Source organism: Pseudophryne corroboree, chromosome 2 (assembly GCF_028390025.1).
Source record: "Pseudophryne corroboree isolate aPseCor3 chromosome 2, aPseCor3.hap2, whole genome shotgun sequence".
NCBI lineage: Eukaryota > Metazoa > Chordata > Amphibia > Anura > Myobatrachidae > Pseudophryne > Pseudophryne corroboree.
In genome coordinates this window covers 570,789,065-570,805,792 of record NC_086445.1, presented here as the reverse complement: position 1 = coordinate 570,805,792, position 16,728 = coordinate 570,789,065, and the positions used below count along the sequence as shown (strand labels likewise).

Below are 16,728 nucleotides of genomic sequence, written 5' to 3'. Positions count from 1 at the left end.
CAAGTACATTGTTTCTTTCTCCCTTTCTAATCTGTCCTCTTTCTGATGTAAAATGGGGAATCTCTTTCTCAGCATCTGGTGGTCTTAAAGAGAATTTCATTGATGCACTGTGATTCCCATAACAATGTGTAAGTGCACCATTGTGCTTATTCCAGCGTTTCCATTTCTGAAAACACTCAAGCTGTATTGAGTAAAAATAAAGCCACAGGCCGCAATGTAATGAAGTCCGAGTTTGGCGGCCGTGCAGGGTACCGGCCGAACGCAGATATATATAATCATTATTATTATTATTATTATTATTTTTAAAGGGGCAATCATGTCCAAGGCTAAACCATGCCTTGTACATGATTGCCGCTTTAAAAAACATCTGAGTTGTGCTGGCATCCCGCACGGCCGCTGAACGTGGACTTCATTACATCTCGCCCACATTTTCAGTATTTATTATTGTACAGAGTATCTTTAAAAGGTACTTGTGTTAGTTTTTGCATGACTCTTCTCCCCCCGTGAGTGCAAGCACTTTTACTGTACTTCCATGTGTCTAATTTACTGTCTACTCATTCCCATAACCCATGGTTCTGTGCTCATACATTTTCATTCTGATAGTCAGCCCTTCTCCGTTTGGAGCTGGCAGCTAGGAGGTAATCATAGCTGTGTGGTGCATATGAAGTTCTGGCTCTTACCCTGCTTTCTGATGTCTGCTAGCAGCTGGAAGCGTTGCTTGTTAAAGCGTCAGTAAACTAAATACTATTACTAACGTTTAGTGACTGGGTGCAAAATACAGGAAAGAACTTTTAGGCAGTTCAATCAATTCAGCTTTGGTTTTAATCTACTTTAACTACTAGAGATCACTGTCCTCAAAGGAGAAACATTAGAGAAATGTTTATTACTTAGTTCTTTATAAAAAATAAATGTTAAGTCTGATGTGTAGGTTGTAGTTGAGTTAATTAAATAAAACCAATGGTCCGCTTTGCAATAGAATTATCTAAGGATTATGTGCATATATTTTATAGGTCTTTAAAAGAAGTCGAGTTGCATAAGTGGAAAATAAATTGGCATTTAACAGTAGAGTGGTCTCTGTGCTTGAGTATATGTATCTGAGGAACTCTATTTTCATTAAATAAAAAAGTGATTTTGTATTGATGAACTGGAACTTCGGATAGTTGTAGGAGAGAGTCCCTTCCCAACTTGGCTGACAGCTGGCAAGAGCTCAATGGACAGGGCTGAGCCCCAGACAGTCTCTCGGCTAACAGGTGCTGCATTACTGACAGTCCTGGAGAGGGCAGCTGAGGAAGAGAATTTGCACAGGGCAGCTGTAATGATTGCGGCCTCTTCCCACAACCATGGGAGGAAGGGCACATTCAGTGGTGATGAGCAAAGATGGGCCATACTACCTTTACCTTAAAGGAGCTTTCTCCCCTACGCTAAACACTGCCCTGCTCCTAATACTACACAGATAATTGCCATAAGCATATATGTCATGCTGGGGGCTTTAAGCTGACCACTTTCACTTTTTCCCAAAAGTTTTTAGTTTTTTTGTGTAAGGTTTTGTAAGGTCAGGTTAGGCCACAATATACTCACTCACTAGTGTACACTACTGACGTTCAGAGAATATCTGACCACTGTCGTGTATAAGCGTTTCATTTTTTCTCCTATGAAGGTATCTATGTTGTTTTTATATCCAAGGGGAAAAAGTGTGTGTGTATTGGATTCATGATTCAGAGATGCATGTTATTCAGAGATGCACGTACTGTGCAAAAATATTCAACTATTAGTATGAGCATTTCCCACATGTACAAGTGTGAGCTAGACTGTGAAAGTGAAACGCCCACTGTGCACTGTGCTACATTTGTTCAGCATCGACTGCTCCAGCAAGTCCTGGGTAGTGCAGGTTTAAAGCTTTCCCTAAATATGGTCACTGTGTCTGCGGTATTGTGACAAGCATGCCCATAACACGCTTATTACACACCTGCAACACAGCCTCTTTTTGTGTTTCATTTTGGTTTCCTCCCAGTCTCCACCCAGATTCACAAGTGCTTTGCAGTGGTCTTCTGACATCATTACAATTTAGGGGGCTATTCAGAGATGATCGCTAAAGAGAAATCTCGCAAACGGCAAATTTTCAGCCATCTGTGCATGCTCAGTGGCCGCAGTGCGTGTGCATAACCTATCATAATGCGATCGCATCCCGAAAGGGCGTGATCGCATTATGATTGACAGCGGGTGTTCGGGGGTGGCGACATGAAGTTGATAGGGAGTGGAGCGGGAGTGGCGCGTCATGCTCTTTTTCGGGTCAGCCTGACATTGTCTGCGTTTCTTGCGTTGCAAAATATGGTGGCAGTGCGCCTGTATATGCGGCCTGGCTGCATATACAGAGGTCTACTTCTATTTAGGGGTTTTTGCAATGCGATGGCAATTGAATTGCAATCGCATTGCTGGGCAGCGCCACACGCTGGGTGATCTTGCCCTGTGCTGGGCGGCCCCCAGCATGTGAATTTTATTGGTAGCCGTTTTTGCTATTTTAGCAGGAACTGCTACTAAGGGGTACATTTACTAAGCAGTGATAAGAGCGGAGAAGTTGCCCATGGCAACCAATCAGCACTGAAGTAACATCTATAATTTGCATACTATAAAATGATACAGAGCTGCTGATTGGTTGATGGGGAAATTTCTCCACTGGCTCACTTCTCCGTTCTTATCACTGCTTAGTAAATGTACCCCTAAATCTGAATAACCTCCTTAGTACACAACTGCGTGTCCTAATGCAAATGCGGTGTGTGCATAATAGGGTTTCCATGGATATTTGCGCATGTGCAGTAGCAAAACATTGTTCATCTTGGAAAATATTGTCATGTATTACAAATCTGAATCAGGCCCTGCATACAAAGTGACCATAACATGCATATTCAAATTCAACTAGCAGATTGTTATTTCAACAGCAGAAATGAGGGCAGATTTCCAGTCAGCATTGTAGAAGATGCAGTGAATGCCACCATGTCACTTCTCCAATCACTTCACACACCTTGTCCTTGAAATGATTGTATGTGACTTGTTATGAGCCTTTTTGCCAGAGGCGTTTCTGGAGAGGAGGAGGCCCGTGTGCAGGCTCCGTCTGGGCCCCTCCACTCTAGCCGGCGGCAGGGCTTACCTCTGGGCACTAGGGTCCCTAGGGGACCCAAGTACTGTCCCACAGTCTACAGCGCATGCGCAGATCTCTAGGAAAATGGCGCGGCAGCCATTTTCCCAGTGATTTTTCTACTGCACATGCGTGAAGCACCAGGAAAATGGTGCAGCGCCGCTGGACTCTGAAGGGTAAGTATGAAAAATAATGGGTGCAGGGTGTGCAGTATAGGCCCCCCTGGACCCTGGGAGCCAGTGTGCACCGCGCACACTGCACCCATTATAAATACACCAGTGCTGTTAGCTAAATAACACACACAAATTAATATCAGTGGTCACCATTCTTCAGTTTTTTGCCTCTGTGTCTTTAACTGCTATTATGCTCTCTTTAGGGGCCCTATACACTTGGCGATTTAGGCAATTGTCACGGCCATCGATATTATCGTTGGATGATTTTTAATCAATGATTTTTTACACACACACTGAACAATTTTTATGGCCGATTTGGACGATATGACATTATACACTGCTCAAAAAAATAAAGGGAACATTAAAATAACACATCCTAGATCTGAATGAATGAAATATTCTTATTAAATACTTTGTTCTTTACATAGTTGAATGTGCTGACAACAAAATCACACAAAAATTATCAATGGAAATCAAATTTATTAACCCATGGAGGTCTGGATTTGGAGTCACCCTCAATATTAAAGTGGAAAAACACACTACAGGCTGATCCAACTTTGATGTAATGTCCTTAAAACAAGTCAAAATGAGGCTCAGTAGTGTGTGTTGCCTCCACGTGCCTGTATGACCTCCCTACAACCCACACAAGTGGCTCAGGTAGTGCAGCTCATCCAGGATGGCACATCAATGCGAGCTGTGGCAAGAAGGTTTGCTGTGTCTGTCAGCGTAGTGTCCAGAGCATGGAGGCGCTACCAGGAGACGTGGAGGAGGCCGTAGGAGGGCAACAACCCAGCAGCAGGACCGCTACCTCTGCCTTTGTGCAAGGAGGAACAGGAGGAACACTGCCAGAGCCCTGCAAAATGACATCCAGCAAGCCACAAATGTGCATGTGTCTACTCAAACGATCAGAAACAGACTCCATGAGGGTGGTATGAGGGCCCGACATCCACAGGTGGGGGTTGTGCTTACAGCCCAACACCGTGCAGGACGTTTGGCATTTGCCAGAGAACACCAAGATTGGCAAATTCGCCACTGGCGCCTTCACAGATGAAAGCAGGTTCTCACTGAGCACATGTGACAGACGTGACAGAGTCTGGAGACTCCAAGGAGAACGTTCTGCTGCCTGCAACATCCTCCAGCATGACCGGTTTGGCAGTGGGTCAGTAATGGTGTGGGGTGGCATTTCTTTGGGGGCCGCACAGCCCTCCATGTGCTCACCAGAGGTAGCCTGACTGCCATTAGGTACCGAGATGAGATCATCAGACCCCTTGTGAGACCATATGCTGGTTCGGTTGGCCCTGGGTTCCTCCTAATGCAAGACAATGCTAGACCTCATGTGGCTGGAGTCAGCAGTTCCTGCAAGATGAAGGCATTGATGCTATGGACTGGCCCGCCCGTTCCCCAGACCTGAATCCAATTGAGCACATCTGGGACATCATGTCTCGCTCCATCCACCAAAGCCACGTTGCACCACAGACTGTCCAGGAGTTGGTGGATGCTTTAGTCCAGGTCTGGGAGGAGATCCCTCAGGAGACCATCCGCCACCTCATCAGGAGCATGCCCAGGCGTTGTAGGGAGGTCATACAGACACGTGGAGGCCACACACACTACAGAGCCTCATTTTGACTTGTTTTAAGGACATTACATCAAAGTTGGATCAGCCTGTAGTGTGTTTTTCCACTTTTATATTGAGGGTGACTCCAAATCCAGACCTCCATGGGTTAACAAATTTGATTTCCATTGATAATTTTTGTGTGATTTTGTTGTCAGCACATTCAACTATGTAAAGAACAAAGTATTTAATAAGAATATTTCATTCATTCAGATCTAGGATGTGTTATTTTAGTGTTCCCTTTATTTTTTTGAGCAGTGTATTACATCAACAGCGTCCAAATTGGTTTGCATGAATAAATGATAGTCGACCAACGATGAACGACTGCGGGAATGTGTATCGTTCATCGTTGATGCATCCACACTGAACAATATGAACAATTTATCATTCATTTTTTTAACGATATCGTTCATATCGTCCTTTAATATCGCCAAGTGTGTAGGGCTCGTTAGACTCCCATTATTTTTCTGGAGTCCTTCCCTAACTTATTTACTTTCTATTATGTTTTCATTAAAAATGTTATTAAAAACTTTCACACCTTTTACTGTTTACACACAAAGTAGATAGTTATAATTATATAAGAACCATAGCAGTTACTTAATAAAGATGGTGGAGAGTAGAAACTGAGCTTTCCTGTTACCCCGATTGTATCCAGATCTAGCTTACTCTTCACTAAGCACAGCAGGACATTCATTTGTCAATGAAACCTTTAAATCATTCCAGCACTTCCACCTTCCCAATACTCCTCATGTGACTAGAGATAAGAATCTGGCTCTTGGCCCAATATTTTTTTCTTGCAGTGTGCTAAGGGTTTCAGTTAGAACACATGTTTGTGCTGTTCCTGCTACACATGAACTAAAAATATTCTGCAGCTTGTTCATTCCTGATGGGATGGGTCACGTGGAGAGCTTGCTAAAGAAAAGGACATAGGGAACAATAAGGAATGGTATCTACCCAGCTGTTTCCATAGGACATTAACCCCTGATGTAATTTTACTGGGATTCTGCTCTCTCATACCCCTTTCAAACATAAGCCATAAACCCGGGCTTTTGCAAGTGGACTCGCATTAAGTTCGACTTATGCCTGAAAGGGTCTACCCAGGTTGAGAGTCCCTGGTCCTTGACCCTGTTCGCTAGCAGGGTTTTTCCCAGGGCCTGCAACCCGGATAGACGATCTGGCTTATCTCTGAAAGGTGCGACCTGGGTCTTCATGACCCAGGTAATGTCTAAAAGAAAATGATTGGCTTGGAGATGAGATTCAAGTCACTGGAAGACCCAGGTCCGGTGTGAAGGGGGATCGCCAGGTAATTATCCAGGCCATTACCCATGTATGAAAGGGTAGCTCCGGCTTCAACCCATGCTCTGTGTCCCGACCCCGAGCCGTATTGAAGCTGGGATATTATGTCTGAATGTGGTATCAGTAGTAGTATACGGCTTTTATCCCCCCCCCCCCCCCCCCGAGCAGAGGTTCCCAAACAGTCCAGGTCTCGAGGATTTTCATGCATGAGAACAGGTGACTTAAGTTTGATTTAACCACGTGGACTTGTATAAGCCAGCTGCAAATGCTGTGCAACCACATTTCATTGTATGTTAGTTGGGTTCGGTATGTTCTGTCAGCATACATGATGTCAACGTTCATCGTGTCCACATTCAGCATGTTGACACTGATGAAATATCCACATGGTCATAATGGCAACACTGCATTTGTAAGGTACCACTAATGCTGACTGTTTGACTATGTCATATGTAGGCATTCTGCCAATGTCAGCATTTTAACCATGTCTGCATCATCACTGTCAACTTTCTGGTGTTGACGTTATGGATATCTACATAATCCACTGTGAGCTTCCTGACTGCCTACCTGTGAGATGACGACATTTTCAAAGACATTGTTGCATCAGTCATACCTAAATGCAGCAGAAAATTAAAAGAATAACACTGTCCCAATACGCCTCAGAATGCAGATACTGTATGTATGGGAAATGTAAATTACATTTACTCCTGACCTTTTGTGACCTCTTTGGATACAACTTTTTTTTTTCTCCCCCCCCCATAATATTAGTTGAATACAATACTGTGCACAGCAGTCTGTCTGGTAATGTATTTATTGTAAGCTGTTCATACTAAGCACATGTTTCATATTTTTCTTTATTGGTACCAGTATTATCTTTTTTTTTTTCTTAACGTTCTTCAGATACAGGAAAATCAAACAGGATGATTTCAAACAGGATCTGGAGGTTTACATAAAAATGTGGTAACAGTTGTAACAGAATGTAAATATGACATAAATATTTATACTGAAGCTCAACAAAAAAAAAGGTACAACTGAAAAATTCTACTGGAAGCCTGGATGATTGAGCAGGTTCTGGAGGGAATTGCAGGGAATGCTATGGAGGCATGGGGCGTGGATAGCACCCTAAAATCCTAAGATGTGAGTGTTATAGTAATTATCAAGGTACTATATCTGCGCTGTGTGGATCGGAGTATTGTGTGACAGCATGATAATACAGTGGTCCATCTCAGGGTAGGGTGGGCCCAGTTTATGATGGTGGGGGTATTCGCATGGGGATACGGTCGTTTGGTCGACAGTCATTAGGTCGACCACTGAGGTCGACATGTACTAGGTCGGCAGGTCAAAAGGTCTACATGAGTTTTTCAATTTTTGGACTTTTTTATACTTTACGATCCACGTGGACTACAATTGGGAACGGTAACCTGTGCCAAGTGCAGCGGTAGAGGAGCGAGGCACCTTGCCCGAAGCATGGCGAGCGAACACGGTGCACTAATTGGGGTTCTCCATCACTTTACGAAGAAAACGACACCCAAAAAAGTCCAAAAACTCATGTTGACCTTTTCACCTGTCGACCTAGTGCATGTCGACCTAATGCCAATGTCAACCTTAAGTTGTCGACCTAAGTAGTGTCGACCCATACCCTTTGCATGAATAGATTTTGCTGAAAGCCATAGGGTGCAGACTTCTCATATAGTATAATTTCCAGAAAAAAACTTTGGGTGGTTCCAGATGTTTACAAGATCACTCCGTCCATTGTGATGCCAACTTTATCCCATTGTGAGATGTTAGTTTTGCATAGTGTATCCTGGAGTTTTTAGTATCTATACTCTGGATATTTTAGGACAAATCCATTAAATATAAAAGCAGTCAGAGGTGGATGGGGCATTTTGATAGCCTATCAGGGGTAAAATATTGTTTTAAAGTATAATGTTCCTTGATTTAAAGTGACACCAATTTTTTTTCTGTAATTCCTCCCAAGTTGTTCTCTTTATTTTTATAAGGGTTGCCAAAATCCCCCCTCATTTCTGTTCTGGTGCCCTAGCACAGAGTCCAGCAAAGTTCTGTTTGGAGATGAGATCATACCTTTCCTTAAGTATTTACCTGCTTGGTGGGTTCTTAGAAAATGCCCAAACTGGATAAACTTTAAGATGTATTATGTAAAAGAAGATGGGAAGGGTTGGGGTCTGGAGTCCATCTTGTGTATGGTCTGTTTTCTTTACCTTTCCTAGATTTCTTAGGCATAATTTTGGTGCAAATTATTGATTTCAATTAGGAAATATTTTTCCTGTCTGTTTTTGGAGATTATATTTGTTGTGGGAGATTATTAGTTTTGAAAAAAATCTTTTGGAATTCTAAATGAATCAAGCAGGGGTAATCTGAAATTAGCCATTTTGAGTCCCTGCTGGCCAGAAGATAGGTAACTTATACCTTGGGATTTCAGAGATCAACATTCCGTGGTATTTTTCAAACTTGTTGTAATACCTTTGTCTCTGCCATATAAACTTGTTAGTGGCTTGGTCAGACAGTATTATTATCTTGTGTAATTCTTCAGCCAGTTCCAGTCACCTTTTTAATTCCTTTGCCTATTTAGTCAGTAATTGTGTCAGAAAAATGTCTGCATCACAGTACTAGGCAATCACAGCTCTATATACTGTAACTTTCAAATAAATGCAAACATTAGGATAGGTGTGTAATATACACTCCGGGGCCACCTTTTTGGGTACACCCGGTTGTTAATGCAGATTTCTAATAAGCCACTCACTATGTTAATAAAGTACAGAGTAGAATGGGCAGACAAGTTTATCAGTAAGGGGACAGTAACTGAAATAAACATACATAAAAACAGTGGTATGCAGAGCGTCTATGAATGCACAACATGTAGCTCATCCACATCAAGGTTCAACAGTAGTATACCACACATTAGGCACCAAATACTCATATCTGTCTCGGGACATGCCGTTCTGCTTTTATTTTTGAAATAATTTTTGTATACCTTTAAAACATTATAGGGGGGGTAATCAATTAGCTCCGATCATTTCAGAACTGTTGAATTCGCCCCCCTGCGTATTCAATTGCAGGCCGTTTTCACCCGGTTTATAAGCCAATGCCATTTCACCTTTTTTAAAGTAAAAATGCATTGGCGAAAAATGCCTTAAAATCGTCAAAAACGTCCCGCATTTTCAACTCTGCAGGTGGAAAAACATGTGGATTTGCTGATCCACATGTTTTTCGCTCCTGCTGAATTTTTGCGAAAAAATTACCCTGCTATTGAATAGGGTGAATCCCCATTTGCCTTTAATAGCGAAAACGTCTTTTTTTTTTTTTTGCCTAGGCGAAAAAAAATGGACTTAATTGAATACCCCCCTATGACTATTTGGTCTTATAAAATTTCATTCAGTAGTCTTCTGTCTTTGTAGTGTTAGCTGATTCACGTGATAGCTTAGTTCAGTGGTTCTCAAAAAGTGTGGATTGGTGGTCCAAGACCAATTCAAATTATTTATGGTCCATGTAATAGGCAAAACCAGTGCTGGTGGCTGGCAGTCATAAAATAGGTTGATTCAAAAAAGTTGGTAACCACTGTCTTAGTTTATTAAAATGCTGTATACATGAAGTACAGGAGACTTTGGTTTATAAAATAGGAAAAACAGAAGACTTCAGTTAGAAATCAAATCTTGCAGGATGCAGTTCTGGACAAGACCCTGCTTTACAGTTGTACGCAGTGTCAATATTTATGAAATTAAATTTTTATTGGTCGCTGTTGTGCTGTGCACTAGCCATGTCAAAACCCCACTTGTGCCTCAACCTACAACAGAGATCCTACGTGTATATGCAGAAAACATGGCACCAGTGTCTCAATTCCCATTGCCATTTTGCAGGACCATAAGGTATACTTGGGCTATTCCATAGAAAGTGAAACCAAACTGAAAAATAATTTCTTCTCTTCAGGGGTCTATAGTCTCCACAGGGTTAACCTTGGAGTATGCTGGTGGAGACCATGACAGGCACCGAACAGCTTAAGCTTTTACAAGCTCTCAGGATGCACTGGACCCCTCTCCCCTCATACCCCGCCCATAGCTCTGGCTCTACATTTTCAAAATCACTGCTTTTTTTCAAGGTAAATTTGGTGTAAAAAAAAAACATCCGTGTTCTGTAAATGCTCATCTTAGTATAGCTAGCTACTGTTAGAAACAAAGGCACGGGAATAGCAGTATTTCAAGACTGAGAAAGTTTAAAAGGTTTGTTGTAACTCCATAATAATTTAAATGTTTTGCACACATACTTTAGTGCATTTACTACTAATATACTGCATATAAAATAATGAACATACTATAAAATATTATCGTAAAGTAATAAAAAAACTGTTACACATGTCCCTTCCATCACACTGGATGTCCCACTCTGTCACCTAAACAATTGTTGTGTGTGGTTTTTTTCTTGTATGAAAAAGTGCAAAAATCTTTAGCTTCATATATAATTAAACCAGTGGGTCTGCTCACCCTGCGCAGGAAAAATCAGCCCTAGCCTGGTCTAATTTCACAGAACTTTGATGTTACCTTGGATGGATTTTGTGTTTTTGTCTGAGTCCTATTCCATCACAAGTACATTTTATTTTAAACTTTTATATTACTAGAATCCATTCTAAGCTTTAACTTATTTATGATTAAAGAAAGTAAGTTCAGTATTCACTATTCAACCTTATTCATGGAATGGAACGTAATTTTAAAAATGTACCCAAACGTATTCCGTCACATGGTATGGCGCTCAGGGAGTCTATTATCGAAGGATCTGCGACTGCTGTTGCATATAGGTACTCAATTGGTTGATCTGTGAAGTCGGTTGTGACTGGTTCGAACATCTACTTAGTTCCTAATAAGTCCAAACTTGCTAGTGAGTTAATGTGTTGCTATAAATGCTAAAATATTGTCCACATCACATTCCAAAGCCATGTACCACAGTGATTTCCATTGGATTTCACACATATTTATTTATTTTATTTATTGATCCTAGTACGCAGTCTTGACCCAACGAAAGGCGCTTGTTTTATTTATATTGTGTTCCTATGATTCAAAACTATTCATTTATTAGATGTTCCATATTTATTTTATTGTCCATGTATTTCCTAATTGTGGTGTTTGAAAAAACCACAAATGTATTGATGGTAAGTTAGCTGCTAGGCTCTCTGTTAATCATGTCTGTCCTTTTCCAGGTTTCAGAATAACAGCAAAAGAAAATGATGTACAGCATACCCCAGCGGAGTCCTCTACACACAACCCAGACATTCGTCTAGAAGCTGGTCAGCCTAGCACACGGCCAGAGGAAACAACTGCCAGCACGCCTTCACTTGCTGAGAGCCACATCACCCATCAACAGACTCAGGGACTCATTTCTGCCCCAGCAGCTGAAGGGCCCACTTTCATGTCACAAACCGGGGGACCTTGTATTTCTACAGAACAAGGGCCCAGGTTACCCCTTGAAGACCATAGTTCTTTGCCTCAAACCGAAAACTCAAGCACATCACAAACGACTGAGAGCCTCAACTCTTCAAAAGAGCAACAGACTGTAAAATGCGAGGGGACCTCTTCACCTGCTGCCCAGTCTCCTACTGCTGCTGTTAGTCCCAGACAAAAACTAGGTGCGCCTCCTAAACCTTGTTTGCTCTTCAGTGAATGGAAAATGAGTGGTGGTTGTATAGAAGACATATGTTTGTATCCTTAGTGTTGTAGAAATAAGACCAACAGCAAAGCGATTCCGATTCTGTGTTTCATGGTAAATGTGATTGTGCTACAATGTTGTTGGTTTGCCGTTTCTGATCAGTGATGATGCATCATTGGTACAGATGGCATTACAGTAACTCCTGGACTTTAACCTTTGTTGTCTTATAGCAAGCTATCATAGTGATGGATCAACTCAGAGTTCTGCTACAGCCTTTTTTGTATTTGTATTATAGTATCTAAAGTAAGGCAGCTTTAAAAAATGTGTTGGGTACATGTATAAAAGCCTAGTTGTATTTAATATATTGTTCTTTCTTCTGAGTGTGCCTACTTATAGTGGCCAATGATGAGAGTTTCTTTTACATTTTAACTCCTCAGACTCGGGCTGCCTATTTAAGTTACCGGAGACTTCAAAGCCTTTTACCACTACTAAGATATATAATAATATATTATAGTATATTGTATTGAGAGCATAAAATGTATTTGTTGCATAAGTTATGGGAATTTTAACCTTCGTATGTGGCCACTATGTTAATCTAGTCATACCTGGTGGGCCATTCAAACCTCACTTGGAGGCTGTTATTTCTGAATGAAAATATAGAATTCTAAACAAGCAAAGGTTTTGCAATGAGGCCTTTTCTGTACTTGCCCATATGTATAAAATAGCAGAGGAAATGTAGCATCTGTGAATCAGCTGCTGCAGTGACATCATGGGGCATATGTAACCAGCAGATTCACATGCATATCCCTGACACAAGGAAAACATTAGACGTTAGTTCTCTAGTAATGTATTTGTGTATGTTTTATGTCATTTTATATGTAGACTGTAAATATAATTCAATGCTTAATATTCTGCCAACATGGGCCTGGTAGCACTGTATACCCCAGTCTGACAAAGACTTTAGTAAATAAACTTGCAATTTATTGTGCTGAGTTAAATGTATATCTGCTGTAGTTGCTCCCACATTGTATGCATGGAAGTAAATGTGTATATCCACCTGTATGCAGCTTGTCGGAGCACCCGTCCTCTATCTGTGCTCGTTTGATAGTCATCCTTATCATTAGTGTTTACTTGGTAGAAATGACACGCCTGGAAACAGCCATATTTAGGCATTTGTCCAGCACTACAGAGCCTACAATTCCACGGACAACGCCCTCACTGAACTTTGCCTGCATAAGAATGCCCCAATACAGCCCAATTACGCACTTCAGCCACAAGTGGCAATGTGACTGAAATGGATGGCGGTCATTAGGTCGACATGAGTTAGGGTGACATACATTGGGTCGACCGTGTTTGGTCGACTTGATCACTAGGTCAACATGTACTAGGTTGACATGAGGTTTTTTGTTTTTGTTTTGACCTTTTTCATACTTAACGATCCAATTGGGAACGGTAACCTGTGCCCGAAGCATGGCGAGTGAAGCGAGCCATGCGAGGGGTCACGGTACACTATTTGGAGTTCCCTGTCACTTTTAGAAGAAAACACCCAAAAAAGTAAAAAAAAAACAATCATGTTGACACTTTTCCATGTCGACCTAGTGATCATGTCGACCAAACGTGGTCGACCCAATGCGTGTCGACCTTATGAACCGCACCCCCGACTGAACTGTTTGCGGTTGTGCATGCATCTCATATACTTGCAGACACTTGGAGTTCTATTTAAGATGGGATGTTGCCCATAGCAACCAATCAGATTCCAGGAATTATCTTCTATAAGGTGCTAGATAAATGAGAAGTAGAAGCTGATTGGTTGCTATGGGCAACATCCCATCTTAAATAGAACTCCCATCTTAGTAAATTTACCCCTTGGTTTTGGAGCAGGCACAGTGCGAAAACACGCAAGATACACTCCACAAACAGACGAGCATTCGACCCCGCATCAAGCCCATGTCATGTCTATTTATTGTGACAGAGAGCACATGTAAAATAATGGGTTGTGAGTAAAGAGTATGGCATTTCTGGGGAATAAACGTATGTTTGTGCTCATATTTTAGCTAGATATTTCTTGTGTTTTTAATAAATGCACCCGAATGTGTGTTCTTGCTCTGTTGATCTTCCATGGTGCTGCAATAACAGTATGCACATAGAATCTGGCTTCACTAGAGTCTGTGTTTGAATTCCCTCAGATACCCAGAAAGCAGAACAGAGACAGAAGCAGGCAAAGGAGAGGAGAGAAGAAAGGGCCAAGTATCTCGGTGAGTTTTCCTGTGTCCATGGCAGAAAGTTATGTTTACTCATGGTTGTTGGAGAGAGTAGCAACACTTTATTCGGCAGTACATTGTGCCCTCTCTCTTAGAATAGGGGTTGTGCACTGTCTTCTGAAATACCTTCTTTCTGGGAAAGCTTACAGGTCAGGCCATGAATATTTCATTGGCCATGAAGGTTGCACAATATAAATATTTTAATTCTTTTAGAGATGTCTGGAAATCCAGGCCAGGGCAAATTAACTCATGCCTTTGCTGCAAATTCTTCCGTACTCTTCTTTTAAGTATTTACTACCTTTCATATTAGTTATCTTCTGTAATAGCAGGCTTTCTGGAGATAATAACATAAATAGAAGAGGGAAGGAGCTGTGGTGTGGATTATTAGGTTGACCTAAATTAGGCTGGCAGTCACTAGGTCTACCCCATATGGTCGACATGTAAAAGGTAGATGTCTGAAAAGGTCATCATGGAAATGGTCTACACAAAATTGGTCAACACAGGGTTTTTTACTTTTTGGTATCATTTTGTATGATGAACAGTGTAACAGCCAGATATGATGAAACGTACCCTCTCCATGATTCGGGCAAGTGAGCGATCTTACACCACATGGATGGTAAAGGATGAAAAAGTGGAAAAAAAAATTAAGAATTTTTTTTTTGTGTCAACCTTAAGCACTGTCATTGACATTTTATAATGGTAGATACTTGTAATCTACTATTTATACTAGAAATTATCACATTTCTGAAACCCCTTAACCATGTCATATCTAGTCAAGAAAACCAGTACTTGGCACATACAATACAAATTTGATATCTATGGGGAACGCTTTTGCCGTGTCTTAAATCTATGCTAGATTGTATTGGTTTCCTTACAGAGTTATTATATTTTTCCTTTCTCCATTACCAACTTACCTATAAAGCTTTTATTGGGCAAGTATGGTAAAACAGAGTCTCATTGAAGTCGTCTCGCACCTTGGGGAGAGATAAAAATGAGAAATTGCCCAAAGCAACCAATCTGCTTACAGCTGTCATTTATCTAACGGTCTATGAAATTACAGCTATAATATTGATTGCTATGGGCAACTTCTCCTTTTTATCTCTCTGCATGATTTGCTAAATCTCCCCCACAGGGGTTTGATACATCTTACCTGGAGTATTTGATTTTTCTCCGGCAGGGTTCACAGGTTATCCACAGGATAACACTGGGATATGATGAAGCGACAGCGGATTTGCACCAATTGGTCAAAGCTTTTCTGCCTCCGAGCATGCAACGGGCCCGTCCATGTATCCCCACCTCCTGGCTCAGGCAAATCAGTTTTTTGTTTGGTGTGGCAGGAGCCGGACCATGGTCAGAGGGCTGCTGGTTTTTAGCAGCCCTAAGCTTTCTTATTTTATTTTTATAGTCTTACTATTTTTTTCTTGAGCGATCTTTCTAAAAAGCGTCTTATACGTACCTTAGAAAGATTTGCTCCAACAACTCTCCGCTGGGTCGCGACAATGCTTACCAAGGTGTACAATGCTGTTTCGGTGGGAGTCTGTGTCGGATATACTAGCAGGTCCAGCAGACGTTACCAGGCTGTGGCCGGAGCACGGGGAGAAGGTAAGGCATCGGTTCCGCTTAGAAGGGGAATACGGACACAGCCGCACTATTTTGGGAGGAGACTACCAAACAGTCGCTGACGCCGCTGCCACCTCGGGTGCACCAGCGCTAGGCCTTAGGGATCATAGGCTCCAGGAATAGTATGAGGCTGCGATCCCTATGGTTGATGGCAGCAGTGGGGAGTCAGACACTCTCCTGGTCGCCCTTCCCCCCGGTTCATGACCAGTTTCCTCAGAGTCTCCCGCCATGAACTGTTTTCCCGCTTCCATCTGAGATGCTGTATACGAAAGGGACCCAGTCGCAGCATAGGAGGCTGTGTGATGGGTGCGTCTGTGTTCACTGAGCGCCTGTGTTCACTATAGGTTCACAGAGCGGTAGTGTACATTAGTAGCATCTGTATCCACTCAGCGTTCGCAAATGTATTGATCGGTCCTGGATAAGGGGTGAGTCTCTCTGTATGCCACTCTATTGAGTATGGGTAATACAGCACTAAGTCTCTATCTACCTTTTGAGTACGAATAGTTAGATAAGTCCCTAATGCATATGAGTCTGTATACTATTACTGTTGTTTCTTTCACTATGCGTCTGAATATGGTAGATCTGTTTAAACATGATTCAGTAATATGTTCTCCTACATACTTGAAATGTAGTTATAGTTGATGACGTGCTCATATTGTTTATTAAACTAGTGTATAATGTGACTGACTGCTAGTGTGATTGCTGACTTTACTACATATTCTGTCAGTTTTGTTCTATTCCGATCCTCAATGCTGGTGCATGGGTAGGGTCGGATTGTATGTCACTTTAAAAAGCTTAAAGTGATTACAGTCACAACTTGTGTAGTACACTGTGGAAGTGTTGATTATTTATCATGTCTAAGAGCGGCAAAGGTGAGGAAGATACACACAGCAACACCAACACTCATATCATGTTTGTCTTGCAAAGCTGGGTTAACCTCTCAGGATCTGGTTCAGGATGGTTTGTGGGCAAATTGTTTTAGCT

General features: G+C 41.7%; 1 protein-coding gene across 3 annotated transcripts in view; it reads left to right on the top strand.

The window, feature by feature from the left end:
• MAP7D1 (MAP7 domain containing 1) overlaps window positions 1-16,728 on the top strand; it is a 157,800-nt gene that overhangs the window by 95,171 nt on the left and 45,901 nt on the right. For all 3 annotated transcript variants that reach the window (XM_063954406.1, XM_063954405.1, XM_063954407.1), the window contains 2 exons: window positions 11,418-11,843; window positions 14,050-14,118. In XM_063954406.1, coding sequence (XP_063810476.1) covers window positions 11,418-11,843; window positions 14,050-14,118 — 495 coding nt within the window. The remainder of the gene's footprint in view (window positions 1-11,417; window positions 11,844-14,049; window positions 14,119-16,728) is intronic.